This window comes from Chiloscyllium punctatum, chromosome 1 (assembly GCF_047496795.1).
Source record: "Chiloscyllium punctatum isolate Juve2018m chromosome 1, sChiPun1.3, whole genome shotgun sequence".
Classification (NCBI taxonomy): domain Eukaryota; kingdom Metazoa; phylum Chordata; class Chondrichthyes; order Orectolobiformes; family Hemiscylliidae; genus Chiloscyllium; species Chiloscyllium punctatum.
Genome location: NC_092739.1, coordinates 134,016,383 through 134,031,439, shown reverse-complemented (window position 1 = coordinate 134,031,439; position 15,057 = coordinate 134,016,383). Strand labels below are relative to the sequence as shown.

At 40.6% G+C, this 15,057-nt stretch overlaps 1 protein-coding gene across 4 annotated transcripts; it reads right to left on the bottom strand.

Annotated features, from left to right (window-relative positions):
• Positions 1–1,379: 1,379 nt before the first annotated feature.
• Positions 1,380–13,933, bottom strand: LOC140480068 (uncharacterized). Of its 4 annotated transcripts, none has more exons than XM_072574671.1 (2): positions 13,804–13,933; positions 1,380–7,812 (listed from the first exon to the last, which is right to left on the bottom strand). In XM_072574671.1, the coding sequence occupies exon 2, from the start codon at positions 7,792–7,794 to the stop codon at positions 6,601–6,603; it is 1,194 nt and encodes a 397-aa protein (XP_072430772.1). In that variant the 5' UTR covers positions 7,795–7,812; positions 13,804–13,933; the 3' UTR covers positions 1,380–6,600. The 4 variants fall into 4 exon arrangements, with proteins under 4 accessions (XP_072430772.1, XP_072430791.1, XP_072430800.1 ...); XM_072574690.1 differs by having other exon boundaries at positions 13,779–13,895; XM_072574699.1 differs by lacking the exon at positions 13,804–13,933 and adding an exon at positions 13,013–13,772.
• Positions 13,934–15,057: the final 1,124 nt, after the last annotated feature.

The window sequence follows — 15,057 nt, the reverse complement described above, 5'->3', positions numbered from 1 at the left end:
TTCAGGATATTAACAGGGAAAGACATGGTAGATGTCAACTGGTTGAAGATTCTAGGACCAGGGGCATAGTCTTAAGAAATCACTTATACATGCAAAGATTAGTGGAGGTCTGGAACTCTCTTCCTCAAATAGTGGTCAATGCTGATTCAAATGTTAAATTTAAGTCAGAGATAGGCAAATTCGTATCAAGCAAGGTTATCAGGGATTTGAGCCCAAAGCACCATATGGAGTTAGGCCCCACATGATCTTATTGAATGGCAGAGTTGGTTTGAGGTGCTCGATGGCATTCTACTGTTCCTATGTTCAATGAAGTAAATAGATGGGGATTAGTAGTTTAGCGCATTGAAAAATAGATAGCAATCTCTGTTGCCTGGTAATAAGTCCAAAGATGTGGCAGAATCTAGAAATCAGTCAGTTAGTGTGAATGCACAATAAAGATTAGAAATAGGATTATCATTCTGAAGTTAAGAAATTCTGAAAGTTTTCTGGAAAGTGGGTTCAGGCAATTCTCATTTGCTCTGAATTTCAAGTATAGTGAGTTTAGTTTTACAGATAAATATAGCACAATCTTATTTTTGATTATTTGTAACTATCCCTCTGCTTTAATCAGTTCATAGGTCATCCCTTCACTTGTTATTCAGCTGTTGACACTACTCACGCTATTTGTAGTTATCAATTGACAATCTTAATTATCTGCTATTAGCTCTCCATCTATATTTTGTGTCCACGCACCTCCCTTCACTTTACCTGACAAAGGAGCAGTGTTCCAAAAGCTTGTGATTTAAAAAAAACTGTTGGACTGTAAGCTGGTGTCGTGTGATTTCTGACCTAAGGTGAGATGCCAGTCAAAACATCCAATGAATGCAACAAAAATTTAGTAGAAGGAAACTGGTTGCAATTGTGCCAACCTGAGCAAAACACCTTGGTCTGTTAACGACAAATCTTCACTGAAGTCTTGAAGTCTGTAAATATATTGCTGGGATGAAAGGAATAGAGGGCTTTAAATGTTTTGCACAGAGCACTATAGTTCATTTTTTTCCCTATTTTCATGATGATTTATTCTGGCAAGTACACTGGCCACCGTGTAATGGTCAATAACTAACCTCCATAATTATAAAAGAAAGTTAGACCCTTTCAAGCCAAATTTGTCTCTGATATCTGTTTTTCCAGAATAAACAAATTAGAAAATAGGATGGATGTCAATAAGTAAACTTGCCTCAGTATGTAAAATTTGGCTGTACATTTAGCTGTTGTTGATAGGTTTATTTAAACATGAAATAAATATTTTTCTGTCTATCCTACAAATAGCATGACTTACATATTTGGACTATATGTCTCCATTGGACTTTCCTAATTAAAAATAAGCAATACAATAGATGTTTTCAAGAGTGGATAGATAACACTATGTTTATTTCTTGGAGCTTACATAAACGCATCACTGATAAAGGAAATCAGCTTGAAAATCTTCAGACAGGAATTGTTCCATGCCCATCCTACACACAAGTAGAAGTGTACATTTTGTTTACTGCAGATGATTAATCTTTGATGTCATCGTTTCAATCCATCAAAGTACCAACCTATCAAAACTTTACTAAATATGTGACCAAGTAGACTACAACTTGGTCTGAAGTCTCCTCCAAGTATTAACATTCTAATAAAGCTGCATTTGGTGGGCAGCATAATTAGTATGGCCAGGCTATGTGCAAGCTCAAAACTTTCTGCATATTACCAAGTGAGTGTCTCTGATAAAGGTCCCCTATTTCATTTTTTCATATTGTGGGAGCTACTCTGTAGAATAAAATCCCAACAATGTCTGAGACTTTTCGTCCAAGGTCTCCTATTTTACAAAAAGTTCTTTTTGAAAGCAGTCATTAGGTTTTCAACTGTCAAAATACTGAAAAACATTTTAACAGGTATCTTACATGATTATGTCTATAAGCTCTTATTAGACTTAAAATGTCTCCTGCAATGGCAAGTGCAACATTGCCTGCAGTTTAGTGCACTCAAATTGGAAAGGCATTGAGCTGAAGATAAAGCTGGAAAAACGATACAAATGAAAATCAAGAAGTGAGTAGTGAAATTACATTGGAAATATGGCATTGAAACAGGTTATTTGGTCCAACAAGTCTATGCTGACATTTATCCCATTGGAGGCTCCTCTCATCTTTCCCCACCTCACAATTATTGCAGTTATTTCAATTTGCTTCTCCCATGTATGCTTATCAAGCTTCCCATTAAATACATTTTTCTATTTCCTTCAACCACTTCCCATAATAGTTACACATTCTCACCCCACTTCAGATGTTCCTTCTAAAATTCCTGTTAATTTTTCACAATTATCTGGTATTGATCATCTCTAGTAATGCTCTATCTCATTTTCATAGAATCCCTAGTGTGGAGGCAGGCCATTCAGCCCATCAAATCCACACCAACCCTCCAAAGAGCAGAACACCCAGACACACCCCCTGCCCTATCCCTGTAGCTCTGCATTTCCCATGGTTAAGCCATGTACTTTTGCACATCCCTCAATACTATGGGCAATTTAGCATGGCCAATCCACCTTACCTGCACTTCTTTGGACTGTGTTAGAAGGTACTAGGTTATAGTCCAACAGGTTTATTTGAAATCACAAGTGTTGCTCCTTCGTCAGGTGATCTCACCAGCACCTCCACATCTTTGGACTGAGAGGGGAAACTGGAGCACTCAGAGGAAACCCACGCAGACTGTCACCCAAGAATGATTAGATTAGATTAGATTACTTACAGTGTGGAAATTGGCCCTTCGGCCCAACAAGTCCACACCGACCCGCCGAAGCGCAACCCACCCATACATTTACCCCTTACCTAACACTACGGGCAATTTAGCATGGCCAATTCACCTGATCTGCACATCTTTGGACTGTGGGAGGAAACCGGAGCACCCGGAGGAAATCCACACAGAAACGGGGAGGATGTGCAAACTCCACACAGTCAGTCGCCTGAGGCGGGAATTGAACCCAGGTCCCTGGCGCTGTGAGGCAGCAGTGCTAACCACTGTGCCACCGTGCCACCCTGGGAATCGAACCTGGGTGCGTGGTGCAGTGAGGCAGCAGTACTAATCACTGATCCATTATCAAAACATTCTTAACACCTTCATTAGACCACCCTTGTGTCTTCTTTTTAAAGAGACCAATCTGACATTCTTTTCATATATAACGACATATATCACTCTTTAAAACCTTCCCTACACCTTCTCCAATGTGTTATCTCTTTTCTAAATTGGTGACCGGAACTGAACACTTAAGTGTCATGCAACCGGGGTTAGATACAGATTTAGCAGATCTTCCTATTTTCAGTTTTATTCATCCTGTAATAAAGCCAGGCACTTGGCTTAATACTGTAATGGTCTTCCTTACCCGAGGTGTAATTCTTACCAATTTATATTTGTAGTCCAGGACCCCTTTTTCGTCTATGAGTACCCCCTTGGATTTGCACCTTTGAAGATATAAATGAACTATCTACTTTTTCTATTGTATGCAACAGAAGAGATTATGGATGTTTTGGATAGTAATAGAGAAGATATACTAAAAGTACAAAGTTGGTAAATCACTTTGTGCAGCTGGAATGCATGCTAGTCTGCTGAAAGAAACCTAAGTGGAAGTGGCAGAAGTACTGGTCACAGTCTTTCAATTTCTACTGGATACATAAATAGTGTCACCGTTGTAGGTTACTAATATTACACAACTACGGAAATGGAGGATGACGGATAAACCAGGAAACTAGAAGCCAATCACTAACATCTGTAATTATCAGAAATTATTAGCATGAATAAAATAAATTTATCAAGTCAGAGGGTCAGCACGGAATTTTCACATTAAGTTTGATTCCATTGGTTATGGTTAAATTCTTTGATCAAATAACAAAAAAGGTTAAGGTGGTGGAACAGCTTCATAAGATGGTTAAAAAAGCATATGGGTTACTTGGATTATTTATGAAGATATAGAAAGTAAATGCAAATAAATCATGCTTATACTTTATAAACCACTGGTGTAGTAAAATCAGTTACAGCACTGTGAAGAATTACTAATCAATTTAGAAAGGGTGCAGTGGACATTGACAAGGGCATTACAAAGGATAAAGGATTTTGTTTATATTCAGAGATTGTAAGAGTTAAGATTATACTCCTTGCAACAGTCCCCCCTCCCACTCAAGAATTATGAGGATCTGTAATTCTACCTGAAAAAGGGTGGAAGTTGACACCATTAATAATCTTAAAAATGAGTTGAATGTATTTGAGGGCTGAGGAACTTACAAAATTACAGACAAAAAGCAGGAAATTGAGTTTAACCAGGATTGCTCTTCCAGAGTATCAACAGAGGCATGACAGAGGCTGAACAATTTCCTTCTGTACTGAATCTATGTTCAATACTGCAAAGCAACAATTTCTGATTTGAAACAAAGAAAAATAGATATAGGAAACCTGAAATAAAAACAAAATGTTGGAAATAGGCTAAACCTGGCCCATATTTTGTTTCCTTTTATCATTTTATTTCTCTCGTGTGGTTCATAATCACATCTTCTCTGGACAGGTTTTGCTTCTTTGCCTAATTTTTGGCTTTGCAATACCAATTCTGATAATTTAATCTCCTTCATCTTGCATGCTATCAGAGACCTTCCCCTTTTCCCCATTCTCTCCTGTTTCATATGCTTAAAAATGGTTACATTTCTAACTTTTGCCAGGCCCGATGAAGACTCATTAACTTGGAATGTTAACTCTGTTCCTCTCTCCACAGATGCTACTAGACCTGCTGAGTATTTCCAGTATTTTCTGTTTTGACATCAATTCTGAGCTTGTAGAGAAGGTGATGCCAAAGAAACTGGAATAACAGCCCTTCTCCAGTTCTACGCATGCATAAATCTCCAGCATCATGAACAAGCTAATTTCTGACAGCAAAAGCAGAAATTGCTGGTAAAACCAGCAGATCTAGCAGCACCTGTAGAGCAAAAGCAGAGTTTAGCTCTTTATCAAAACTCAATCTCTTAGACCTGGGATAAATTCAATGCATCATAGAAGAAACACCACCTATCAAATATTCATTACTGAATGTTTTCTCAAGTTTGACTACTTGGGTACATGGGAAGGAAAACAATTAAATTGTTCTCAATATTATTAGAAATCCAGCAAAATATGACAGTGTGGAAAAGTAGTGGTGATGCCACTGGATGAGCAAGCCAGAAGTCTAGGCTATCACCCTGTAGGCCTGAGTTCACAGTCCACCACAGCAGTTGGTGGAATTTAATTTAAACTTATAAAATCAGAAATTGAAATTTTGTCGTAATAATAGTGACCATGAAACAATTTATGGCAGTCTGGTTCACTGATGTCCCTTTAGGGAGGGAAATCTACCATCCATATCAGCTCTGACCAAAATATGATCTCAGACCAGGAATATGGTTGACTTTCAACTGCCCTCCAAAACGGTCAAGCAAGTTCAATGCTAATTAGGAACAGGCAGAAAAATGCTTGCTTTTCAATCAATGTCCTCAACTTATAAAAGAATTAATTTTAAAAATGTGAGAAGTATATTGAACAGCACATAAATGGCTTTCTAAACTTGTTTTATTTCAAGGGAGAACATTTGAGTTTGATAAAACATTTTTTAGTCATTAGTGGCTCCTGATCGGTGTTGAGTTAGGCTTACCACACAGGAAGCATTCTATGCCGCCTTCAGTCCAATTTTTCCAATTGCTTATTGATACCAAAATGTGAGGTCAATCTGCTGACATTTCTTTATGAAGATTCTGCCAAGACTAACTGTCATCTCCATTATTTTCCCATGTCTTTTCCTGCATTTCTCAATGGTATTAATGAAATCAGAAAAAAAGAATTTGAAGAATATGATATTGGCAGACTTGGGATCCATATCTCTAGCTGGTTTGCCAATATAAACATATAAATGCTGTTGTATGAAAACCAAATGTTCAAAACAAAGATGCTGAATTTCCTTGAGCCTGTGAGAGATGGTCCAGAAGCCCAATCCCACCTGGACAGAAAATATAGCAGGACATGGTGATGTCAGGTCAATGCTGAAAATCTTACACAAAAATGTCTGCCTACCCGTGAATGTCTTTGCAATGAAAAACGTCTGTCCACTGAGTTAACAATTTTTCTGGATATCTGTCAGCTCTCACCTCCTGAACTCCACGTGCTTTAAACTCTATACCATAGAGCAACAAATTGGGGTCCATTACATTGTCTTGGAAGACATCAGAAAATCTCAATTTTTAACTGACATTCTGATGCAATGATTCTACACTTGATAAAATTCTTAAATTGGTCCCAGAGGTTCTGCTCTGAAATGTCACTTTGAAAGCAATTTCCAAAAAGGCGTTGATACGAGTATGGATACCCACTAGATGTACTCAAAATTGTCTTAGCCAACAAATTGTAGTGCATCAGCACCTCCTTCAAGTGGCACACTGCAATACGCATTCCATCAAGCTTAAAGTACGGATAGGAGATTGAAATGATTAAAGGGCTGAAGTTTTTATCCAAAACTTTTTTTTATCTTGTGTGTAATGAAGAGAGGAAGAGAAGAGGACAAGATCTCAGGGGCTGTGGCTACACTGGTGATGTGACAGATGGAGGAGTTTTACAGCCTTTCCTACATCTTGTATATTTGAACGGAGTCTCTCCTGCATGGACATTCTGATGGCTCAATACATCACACATGTGATTTGCGTGTACGCTTGAAGCCCTTCTCACACCTAGTATGTTTGTGTGGTCCTCTTCTTTGAGCGCAACCTGTTGCTGGATAAGATTGGATGAGTTTTTGAAAACCTTTCCACATCCAACACAGTGACAAGAACTGTCATCTGTGTTGGTGTGATGTGTCACCAAAATGCTGGAGCCCTTGAACCTCTTTTCACAAGCAGAACATAAATATGGCTTCTCTTCTGTGTGTGTATGGTCATTCTTCACGTGGGATGATTGCTGGTTAAATTCCTGCCTGCGTGTGGAGATCTGATATGGCTTCTTGACCATATGTACACGCTTGTGGACCATTAGGTTGTGAGATTGACGGAACGTTTTGCTGCAGAAGGTACATTTATATGGCAGCTCTTTTGTATCAATCCGCTGATGTTTCATTAAACCAGAATCCTGCTTGAACTCCTTCTCATGCAGGAATGCTTTCTCTCCTGTATGTGTGCGACGGTGAGCCACCAAATGGCGTGACAACTGAAACCCCTTTCCGCATGTTCCACATTTATATGGTCTCTTATCAGCATGAGTTCGTTTGTGCATCACCAGTGTGGATGATTGACTGAACTCTTTCCCACATGTTGTGCATTGAAATGGCTTCTCTCCTGTGTGTGTGCGTTGGTGCGATACAAGATGGTGAGAATAAGTAAATCCTTTGTCACACATGTTACACTTAAATGGTTTCTCACCACTATGAATGCGTTTGTGCCGAGACAGATTTGATGAGTCATTAAAACTCTTTCCACAGTCGGAGCATTTGAATGGCTTCTCTCCCGTGTGTGTGATCTCATGCTTGCGAAGGCTGGATGGGTGATTGAATTCCTTATCACAGACACGGCATTTGAAAGGTTTCTCTCCTGTATGGACCAAGAGGTGCAATTTGAGGTGCGAGTATTTGTTAAAGCTCTTACCACATTCAGAGCAGATAAAGAGCTTCAGTCTATCTCGAGAACGCTGACGGCGTTCGGGCCTTTTAGAAATATTCAATGCGGGCCCCTTTTGGCAGATCTCAGTTGACTGAAGAGCAGAGTCTGATTCTTGTGTGTTCTCCATTGGTACTGTCAGAATCTCCTAAAATAAGAGATCACGATTATTGTCTTCCACAAGTTAGTGGAATTTAATTATTACACACCACATATTATAGTAAAACACAATTAATGTATGTTAAGACAACTGCCCAATTAATGGGAGACGTCAGAGAGGAAGTCTCACATATCAATTATTTTCTGCTATTGATCTTTTTCTTTCCTTCTTCCTCCTCAATAGATTCCTTCTTTGGGCACAGTCATCGTCCATGCTGTGACAAATCAAATATCTATTCACCACACTTGTTTAGTGAATGCAGTGTACTTTTGGTACTCTTGCCTTTATTGGTTAGTACATAAACCTAGGATTAGATTAGATTACTTACAGCGTGGAAACAGGCCCTTCAGCCCAACAAGTCCACACCGACCCACCAAAGCGCAACCCACCCAGACCCACCTCTACATTTACCCCTTCACTATGGGCAACTTAGCATAGCCAATTCACCTAACCTGCACATTTTGGATTGTGGGAGGAAACCGGAGCACCCAGAGGAAACCCACGCAGACACGGGGAGAATGTGCAAACTCCACATAGAGAGTCGCCTAAGGCGGGAATTGAACTCGAGTCTCTGGCGCTGTGAGGCAGCAGTGCTCATCACTGTGCCACCCATAGGAGTTGGGATGTCATATTGTGGATGGACAGGGCATTGGTTAGACCACTTTTGGAATACTGCATTCAATTCTGGTATCCCAAATTTATCTAGTCCCAGTTAATAGCATTTGGCCCATTTCTCTCTAAAGCCTTCCTAATCACATACTCATCCCAATGCCTTTTAAGTGCTTCCACCACCTCCTCTGGCAGCTCATTCCATACACACACCACCCTCTGTATGAAAAGGTTGCCCCTTACGTCCCTTTTGTACCTTTCCTCTCTCACCTTAAACCTTTGCCCTCTAGTTGTGGACTCCCCTACCCTGGGGAAAAGACCTTGGCCATTCACCCTACCCATGTCCCTCCTTATTTTATAAACTTCCTCTAGATCACCCCTCAGCTTCCAACATTCCAGGGAAAACAGTCCCACCCTATATAGCCTCTCCCTAAAGCTCAAACCCTCCAATCCTGTTAACACTCATCTCTTTTTTCCCCTTTCCAATTTAACAACATCTTTCCTATAGTGGGGGAGACCAGAACTGAAAAGTGGCCTAACCCACGTCCTGTAAAGCTGCAAATTACATCCCAACTCTCTACTCAATCCAATGACTAATAATGGCAAGTGTACTAAATGCCTTCTTCATTACACTGTCTACCTGTGACTCCACCTTCAAGGAACTATGACGCTGCACCCCAAGATCTCTTTGTTCAGCAAGAGTCCCCAGGACCCTACCAGTAAGTGTAGAAGTCCTGTCCCGATTTGTCTTTCCAAAATACATCACATTTACCTAAATTAATGCAAGTGCAGCAGGTGATGATAAGTAGGGAGCAAGTTTACAAATGTAAGAATTAAACAGCTTTCTGTATTTAAAAAAAAATTGGACTGCAAAATAATTAACAATTTGATGTGGCAAAAATGTTTCCATTTATGGGAGAATCCTAAACTGGGAGCCATAAGTAAGTTACTGATTAATCAAAGTGGTAGGGAGGGGGAAGCAGAATGTCCTTTATTCACAGAGGCTTTAACGATAAATCTGCTATCACAAGTAGCTGAGGCAAACAGATTTGAAAAGACTTTTTAAGATGAAGAGGAAAACCATTAGCAAAATACAGCTGAAAGCTGAAATGAGGTAAGCAGAATGGAAAGAATAAAACAGTTAGGTCGAATGGTTCAATTCTCTGTTGTATATTCTACTTGGAGCTGAAAACGAGTTACCAACTTGAATAAACTAGAACACGGGATTTCATATGTACTGAACAAGGAGCATGGTTTAAAACAGAGCTAAGCACTCCCATAATAATTAATCAATATCAAAGCTTTGCAATCTTGCCACATCTAGTTGTAAGTAGTAGTGAATAATGAAGTAACTAATGGACTGAAGAGACTCCATGAACATTTCTACTCTTTCTCTGATCCATTAATATTTTTCCAAGTGTTCAGTTACTCTGATCCCAGCAACAGGTTCTGTTACTTTTTCCATGTCAGATGTTCAATTAATAGTTCTATAATTCCTGCTCTCCTACCTTTTATAATGCTAGTCATCTGTGTGGTTGGTGCACCTTAATAAAACGGAAGTTTTTATTCTCTGACCACTGACTTCTTTATAACTACCACTGGTGTACTGTGGCTGCTGGAGGTACTATTTACAGAACATACCACAATGACTCTCCAAACTTATTTCAACAACATCTTCCAGCCCAACGACCACAACCAACGTCAGCAAGAGTAGCAGGATCAAGGGAACTTTATGTGTGAGTCACACACACTGACTGGGCTTTAATGTATATTGTTGTTCCTTTAGAAGGATATAAGAAACAGGAGCAGAAATCGATTAAAAGGCACCTTGAGCCTACTCCCTATCCAGTATGATTACGGCTAATCTTCTGCCCCAGTTGTTTTTCCCTCAAGTCCCATATTCTTGATTTGCAGAGAGAGAAAAAAATGTCCCTCACACATTTACATAAGGATGGGGATGTTGCTGGCTGAGCCAGCATATACTGCCCACCCCAAACTGCTCTGAAGATGGTGATCCACACTCTCTGAAGTACAGCATTCCAAGATTCACAACTGATTCACTACGAAATCATGATTTCGTAGTCATGGGAAGCAACCACTCAAAGTCTACCCTGTCAGAATCTTTTATGTTTCAATAAGATTGCTTCTCTTCCTTCCAGCCTCAAGAGAATACAGACCCCATTTAATTAGCCTCTTATCACAGGTCAACTCTGTCATCCAAGGGACCAACTTAATGTTGGTACTCCCTCCAAGACAACCATACCTTTGCTGCAACGTGGTGCCAAAAACTGCACATAGTACATCAAGCGTGGCCTCAATAAAGCTCTTTATAATTGTTGGATTTCCCTGCTTTAACTTGTGCCCTTGCAATTAAAGGTCATACAGTGTGATATGACTTTCTAATTGTCAGTGGAATCTGCAAAGCACACAAATGTTTCTCTGAATACCAATATTTAAAAGTTTAAAAATTTTTTTTACTTACTACCAAAGTGAAAATTTCACACTTTCCCATATTAACAAAATCTCCATCCATGTTTACACATTACTCTTTAAACCTATTATCTTAAATACTAGCCTCTTATGTGGCACCTTAATAAAGGCCTTTTTGGAAATGCAAGTATACTACTTGCTTCCCTTTATATTCCATTCTAGTTACAACTTCATAAAACTCCAAAAATTTGAAAAAGAAAACAACTTTCCCATTCTATAACCATACTGACTCTGTCCAATTATACTGTGACTTTAAGGCTTCCATAAGAAGAGATACCAGGAGTTTTGCAGTCACTGACGCAAGGCCTAAAGTTTCCTGTTTTCTCCTTTTCTACTTTCTTGAATAGGCATCCAACCTGCTGAGACTATTCCAAAATGGAGGGAATTCTGATTAAAAATCAACAAAAACAAATAATGCTGACAATTTATTTTCATAAAATTTAAGTAACAGAGGTTAGCAAATTAAAAGCTAAATCAAGGAGAAGTTACCCTTCAAAAAACATTTTAGAATTACTGAACAACTACAATCTGAGGAATTTTGGAAAATCGTGAACAGCGCATCAGCTACTTCACCACTTTATCTACCTGTCCTACTGTCTTCAAAGACATGCAGTGCAAAGTTCCCTCTGTACTTCCCACAAACCAAGCAGACAAAAACTCCCTGGCCTGGTTAGCCCTGGAAGATTAAATTTCATTGGCCACTGTTCAGCCCATCCAACCAGTTCATCTATATCATCTCGTAATCTAAAGCTTTCCTCCTCTATTTACTGATCATACCTCCTACACTCATGTCTGGATCATTGATCTTCACCACAAGCAGAAAAAGACCTATCACCGAATTCAGTGGTACTGCACTGGACACAGATGTCCAGTCACAAAAAGACACTTCAGTCATCACAGAAATTTATTGAGAAACTCAACAGTCTGGTAGCATCCAAGGACAGAAAAATAGTTAACATTTAGAGTGTTCTTAACTTTCTATATTAGCCCATGAACTCAAAATATTAACTCTATTTTCTCTCCACATCCCTCCCAAGTTTCTCCAGCAACTTCTGTTTCTGTTTGCTTCAGATATCCAGCAGTTGCAGTTCTTTGTTTTACTTTGGGTTTTCCCTAATCCTACAACTAATGACTGCAGATGCTGGAAACCAGATTCTGGATTAGTGGTGCTGGAAGAGCACAGCAGTTCAGGCAGCATCCAAGGAGCTTCGAAATCGACGTTTCGGGCAAAAGCCCTGAATGGTAAGGTCCTAGGGAATGTTGCTGAACAAAGAGACCTTGGATTGCAGGTTCATAGCTCCTTGAAAGTAGAGTCGCAGGTAGATAGGATGGTGAAAAAGGCGTTTGGTATGCTTTCCTTTATTGGTCAGAGTATTGAGGACAGGAGTTGGGAGGTCATGTTCCAGCTGTACAGGACATTGGTTAGGCCACTGTTGGAATTATGTGTGCAATTCTGGTCTCCTTCCTATCAGAAAGATGTTGCGAAACTTGAAAGAGTTCAGAAAAGATTTACAAGGATGTTGCCAGGAGGATTTGAGCTATAGGGAGAGGCTGAACAGGCTGGGGCTATTTTCCCTGGAGCATCGGAGGCTGAGGGGTGACCTTATAGAGGTTTACAAAATTATGAGGGGCGTGGATAGGATAAATAGACAAAGTCTTTTCCCTGGGATCAGGGAGTCCAGAACTAGAGGGCATAGGTTTAGGGTGAGAGGGGAGAGATATAAAAGAGACCTAAGGGCCAACACTTTCACGCAGAGGGTGGTACGTGTATGGAATGAGCTGCTAGAGGATGTGGTGGAGGCTGGTACAGTTGCAACATTTAAGAGGCATTTGGATGGGTATATGAATAGGAAGGGTTTGGAGGGATATGGGCCAGGTTCTGGCAGGTGGGACTAGATTGGGTTGGGATATCTGGTTGGTGTGGACAGGTTGGACCGAAGGGTCTGTTTCCATGCTGCACATCCCTATGACTCTATAATGTCACCACTCACATATTTCGAGGCTCTGCTGACTATCCTTGATTAATCCTTGCCTCTCTAAGTGGAAGTTAATTCTGCCCTTTTTTTTTCGAAATGTCAGATACACTGACCTGTGGTTTCCTAGTTTATTCCTACTATCATTCTTGAATAGTAGTGCATTACCTCGACCTCTCGCACTCTTCTGGTAGCCAGATAGGATTGAAAATGAATGCGAGTCGACAATCTTCTCCCTGAGCTCCCTTAGCAGCCTTGGATACCCCTTATTTGTGCCTGGGAATTTATCGCTTCCAAGCCTGCTCAGATCAGGAATATCTTCTCCCCCTCAGTACTAATTTGTTCAAGTATATCTCAGTCCTCCTTCCCTGATCTGGGGCGGACCCGCAATGTCCTTTTGTATTGCGATGAAACCCCGACTAATCTGTACTTTCTTACAGTAAAATAATTGGCCGCTCTTTAAATAAAAGTTGGGAACAGTGGTGCGAGTACAGTCATATTTAACTCATTTATCAAGAGCGCTTGAGCATGGCCCTGAGATCGATCAAGTTGGTGCTGAGCAGTCAGAGGAAGCCTGAAGTGAAGGCCTCAAACGGTGAAGGCGATGAAGCCAATCTCCCAGGTATTGCCCGAGGCCCCGGCCTGATCCATGTGATCGAGCCCGGTAAGGTTACACTGACTGGGCCAGACTAATGACAACGAACCCAGTCCAGCCCGCTCCCCGAGGCCGAAACGATTTAACGTCCCGGCCGAAGTGACAGGAAAACGGTTAAAATGGCGGAACCAGCAAACGGCCAGATGGTGGAGGCAAAAACCTTGCTTCTCCGCCGGCAATTAAAATGAGCAGGTCATAACCCTCCCCAAGTTAAATTATTTCCTCACCAGTTGGCACCGAATCCCCACTTACCCCCCAACCCCAAGGAAAGGCTGCAGCTTCACGGATTTAACACCGACCGCCGACCACTACCCCTTGTCTTCCTGCATCGCGCAGGCGCGGAGAGAACTCGGGCTGGCTGCCTCCGCGCGCACACAGCGTGCTACTCCCCGGAGATAGAGGACTTTCAGGAGCGTGAGGCACCCTGGAGAACCTGGCTGCCATTTCTTCGGTCCTCTTCGGAAAAAGCAGCTCCCCCTTAATATTTTTAAACGTGATGTTTATTCACTTCTTTCCCTCTAAGTTAAATGCAATTACTTTATTATTCAGAGAGTAATCCCAAGCTGTAAATTTTAAAACTGTTGCAAAAAGCTGCTGAAAATCTTAAAAATAAGTACCCAAGATGCTGAAAATGCTCAATAGGCTCGGCAGCGTGTGGAAAGAGAAACGTGGCACCTGCTTTTCTCTCTCCACAGATATTATGGCTCTACTGAATGTTTCCAATATTTTCTGTAATTAGGTTCAAAGGTTTATCTACATCAAAATTATAATTATTGTAAATGGTCAAAAGAACTGAATTCCATATATAAGAAAACAATGCGTGACTTCAATATCATGTCAGATCTATGGCGTAAAGAAACATTAGTGAAATTTAAGTTCTGAAAAAAATCCCAAGATAGCATATTTCCTATTGATGGCATCATAAATACTTTGCTGATGATTGATGGCTCACTGATGACACAATAATTGCCCAGGTTCGATTTGTCCTGTTTCACGTGAACTGCATGTAACTGGGCAACTTTCCACATCAACTGGTTCATACTAATGTTGTAACTGCACTGAAACAGCCAGGTTAAGTGCTGCACGTTTTCTAGTTTCTCGTCTTCAGCATAAAAGTTGAATGTTGTCAAGGTCCATTCCTTCTCTGTGTTCAATGCATTCAGCTGTTTCTTGATACAGTATTGTATTCTATCCAGACCAGCATTTATTACCTATTTCTAATTGTCCTTCCGGATGGATCCCTACTATTCACGAGGCATAGGTTTAACAACAGTACTGTTAGAAACTTAATTCCAGGAATTTGACTCCATGACAGTGAATGAACAATGAGTTAGGGTAGAGGAGGAAAGCAGTGCAGGTGTCCCCTGCAGTCATCTCCCTCAAAAACGGGTATACCATTTTGGGTACTGTTGGGGGAGATGGCTCACCAGAGGAAGGCAACAGTAACCAGGTTCTTGGCATTGTGGCTGGCTCTGCTATACAGAAGGGCAGGAAAAAGAGTGGAAG

Excerpts from the sequence above, each read along its gene's own strand:
- LOC140480068 (XM_072574671.1), bottom strand. The coding sequence starts at position 7,794 with ATGGAGAACACACAAGAATCAGACTCTGCTCTTCAGTCAACTGAGATC.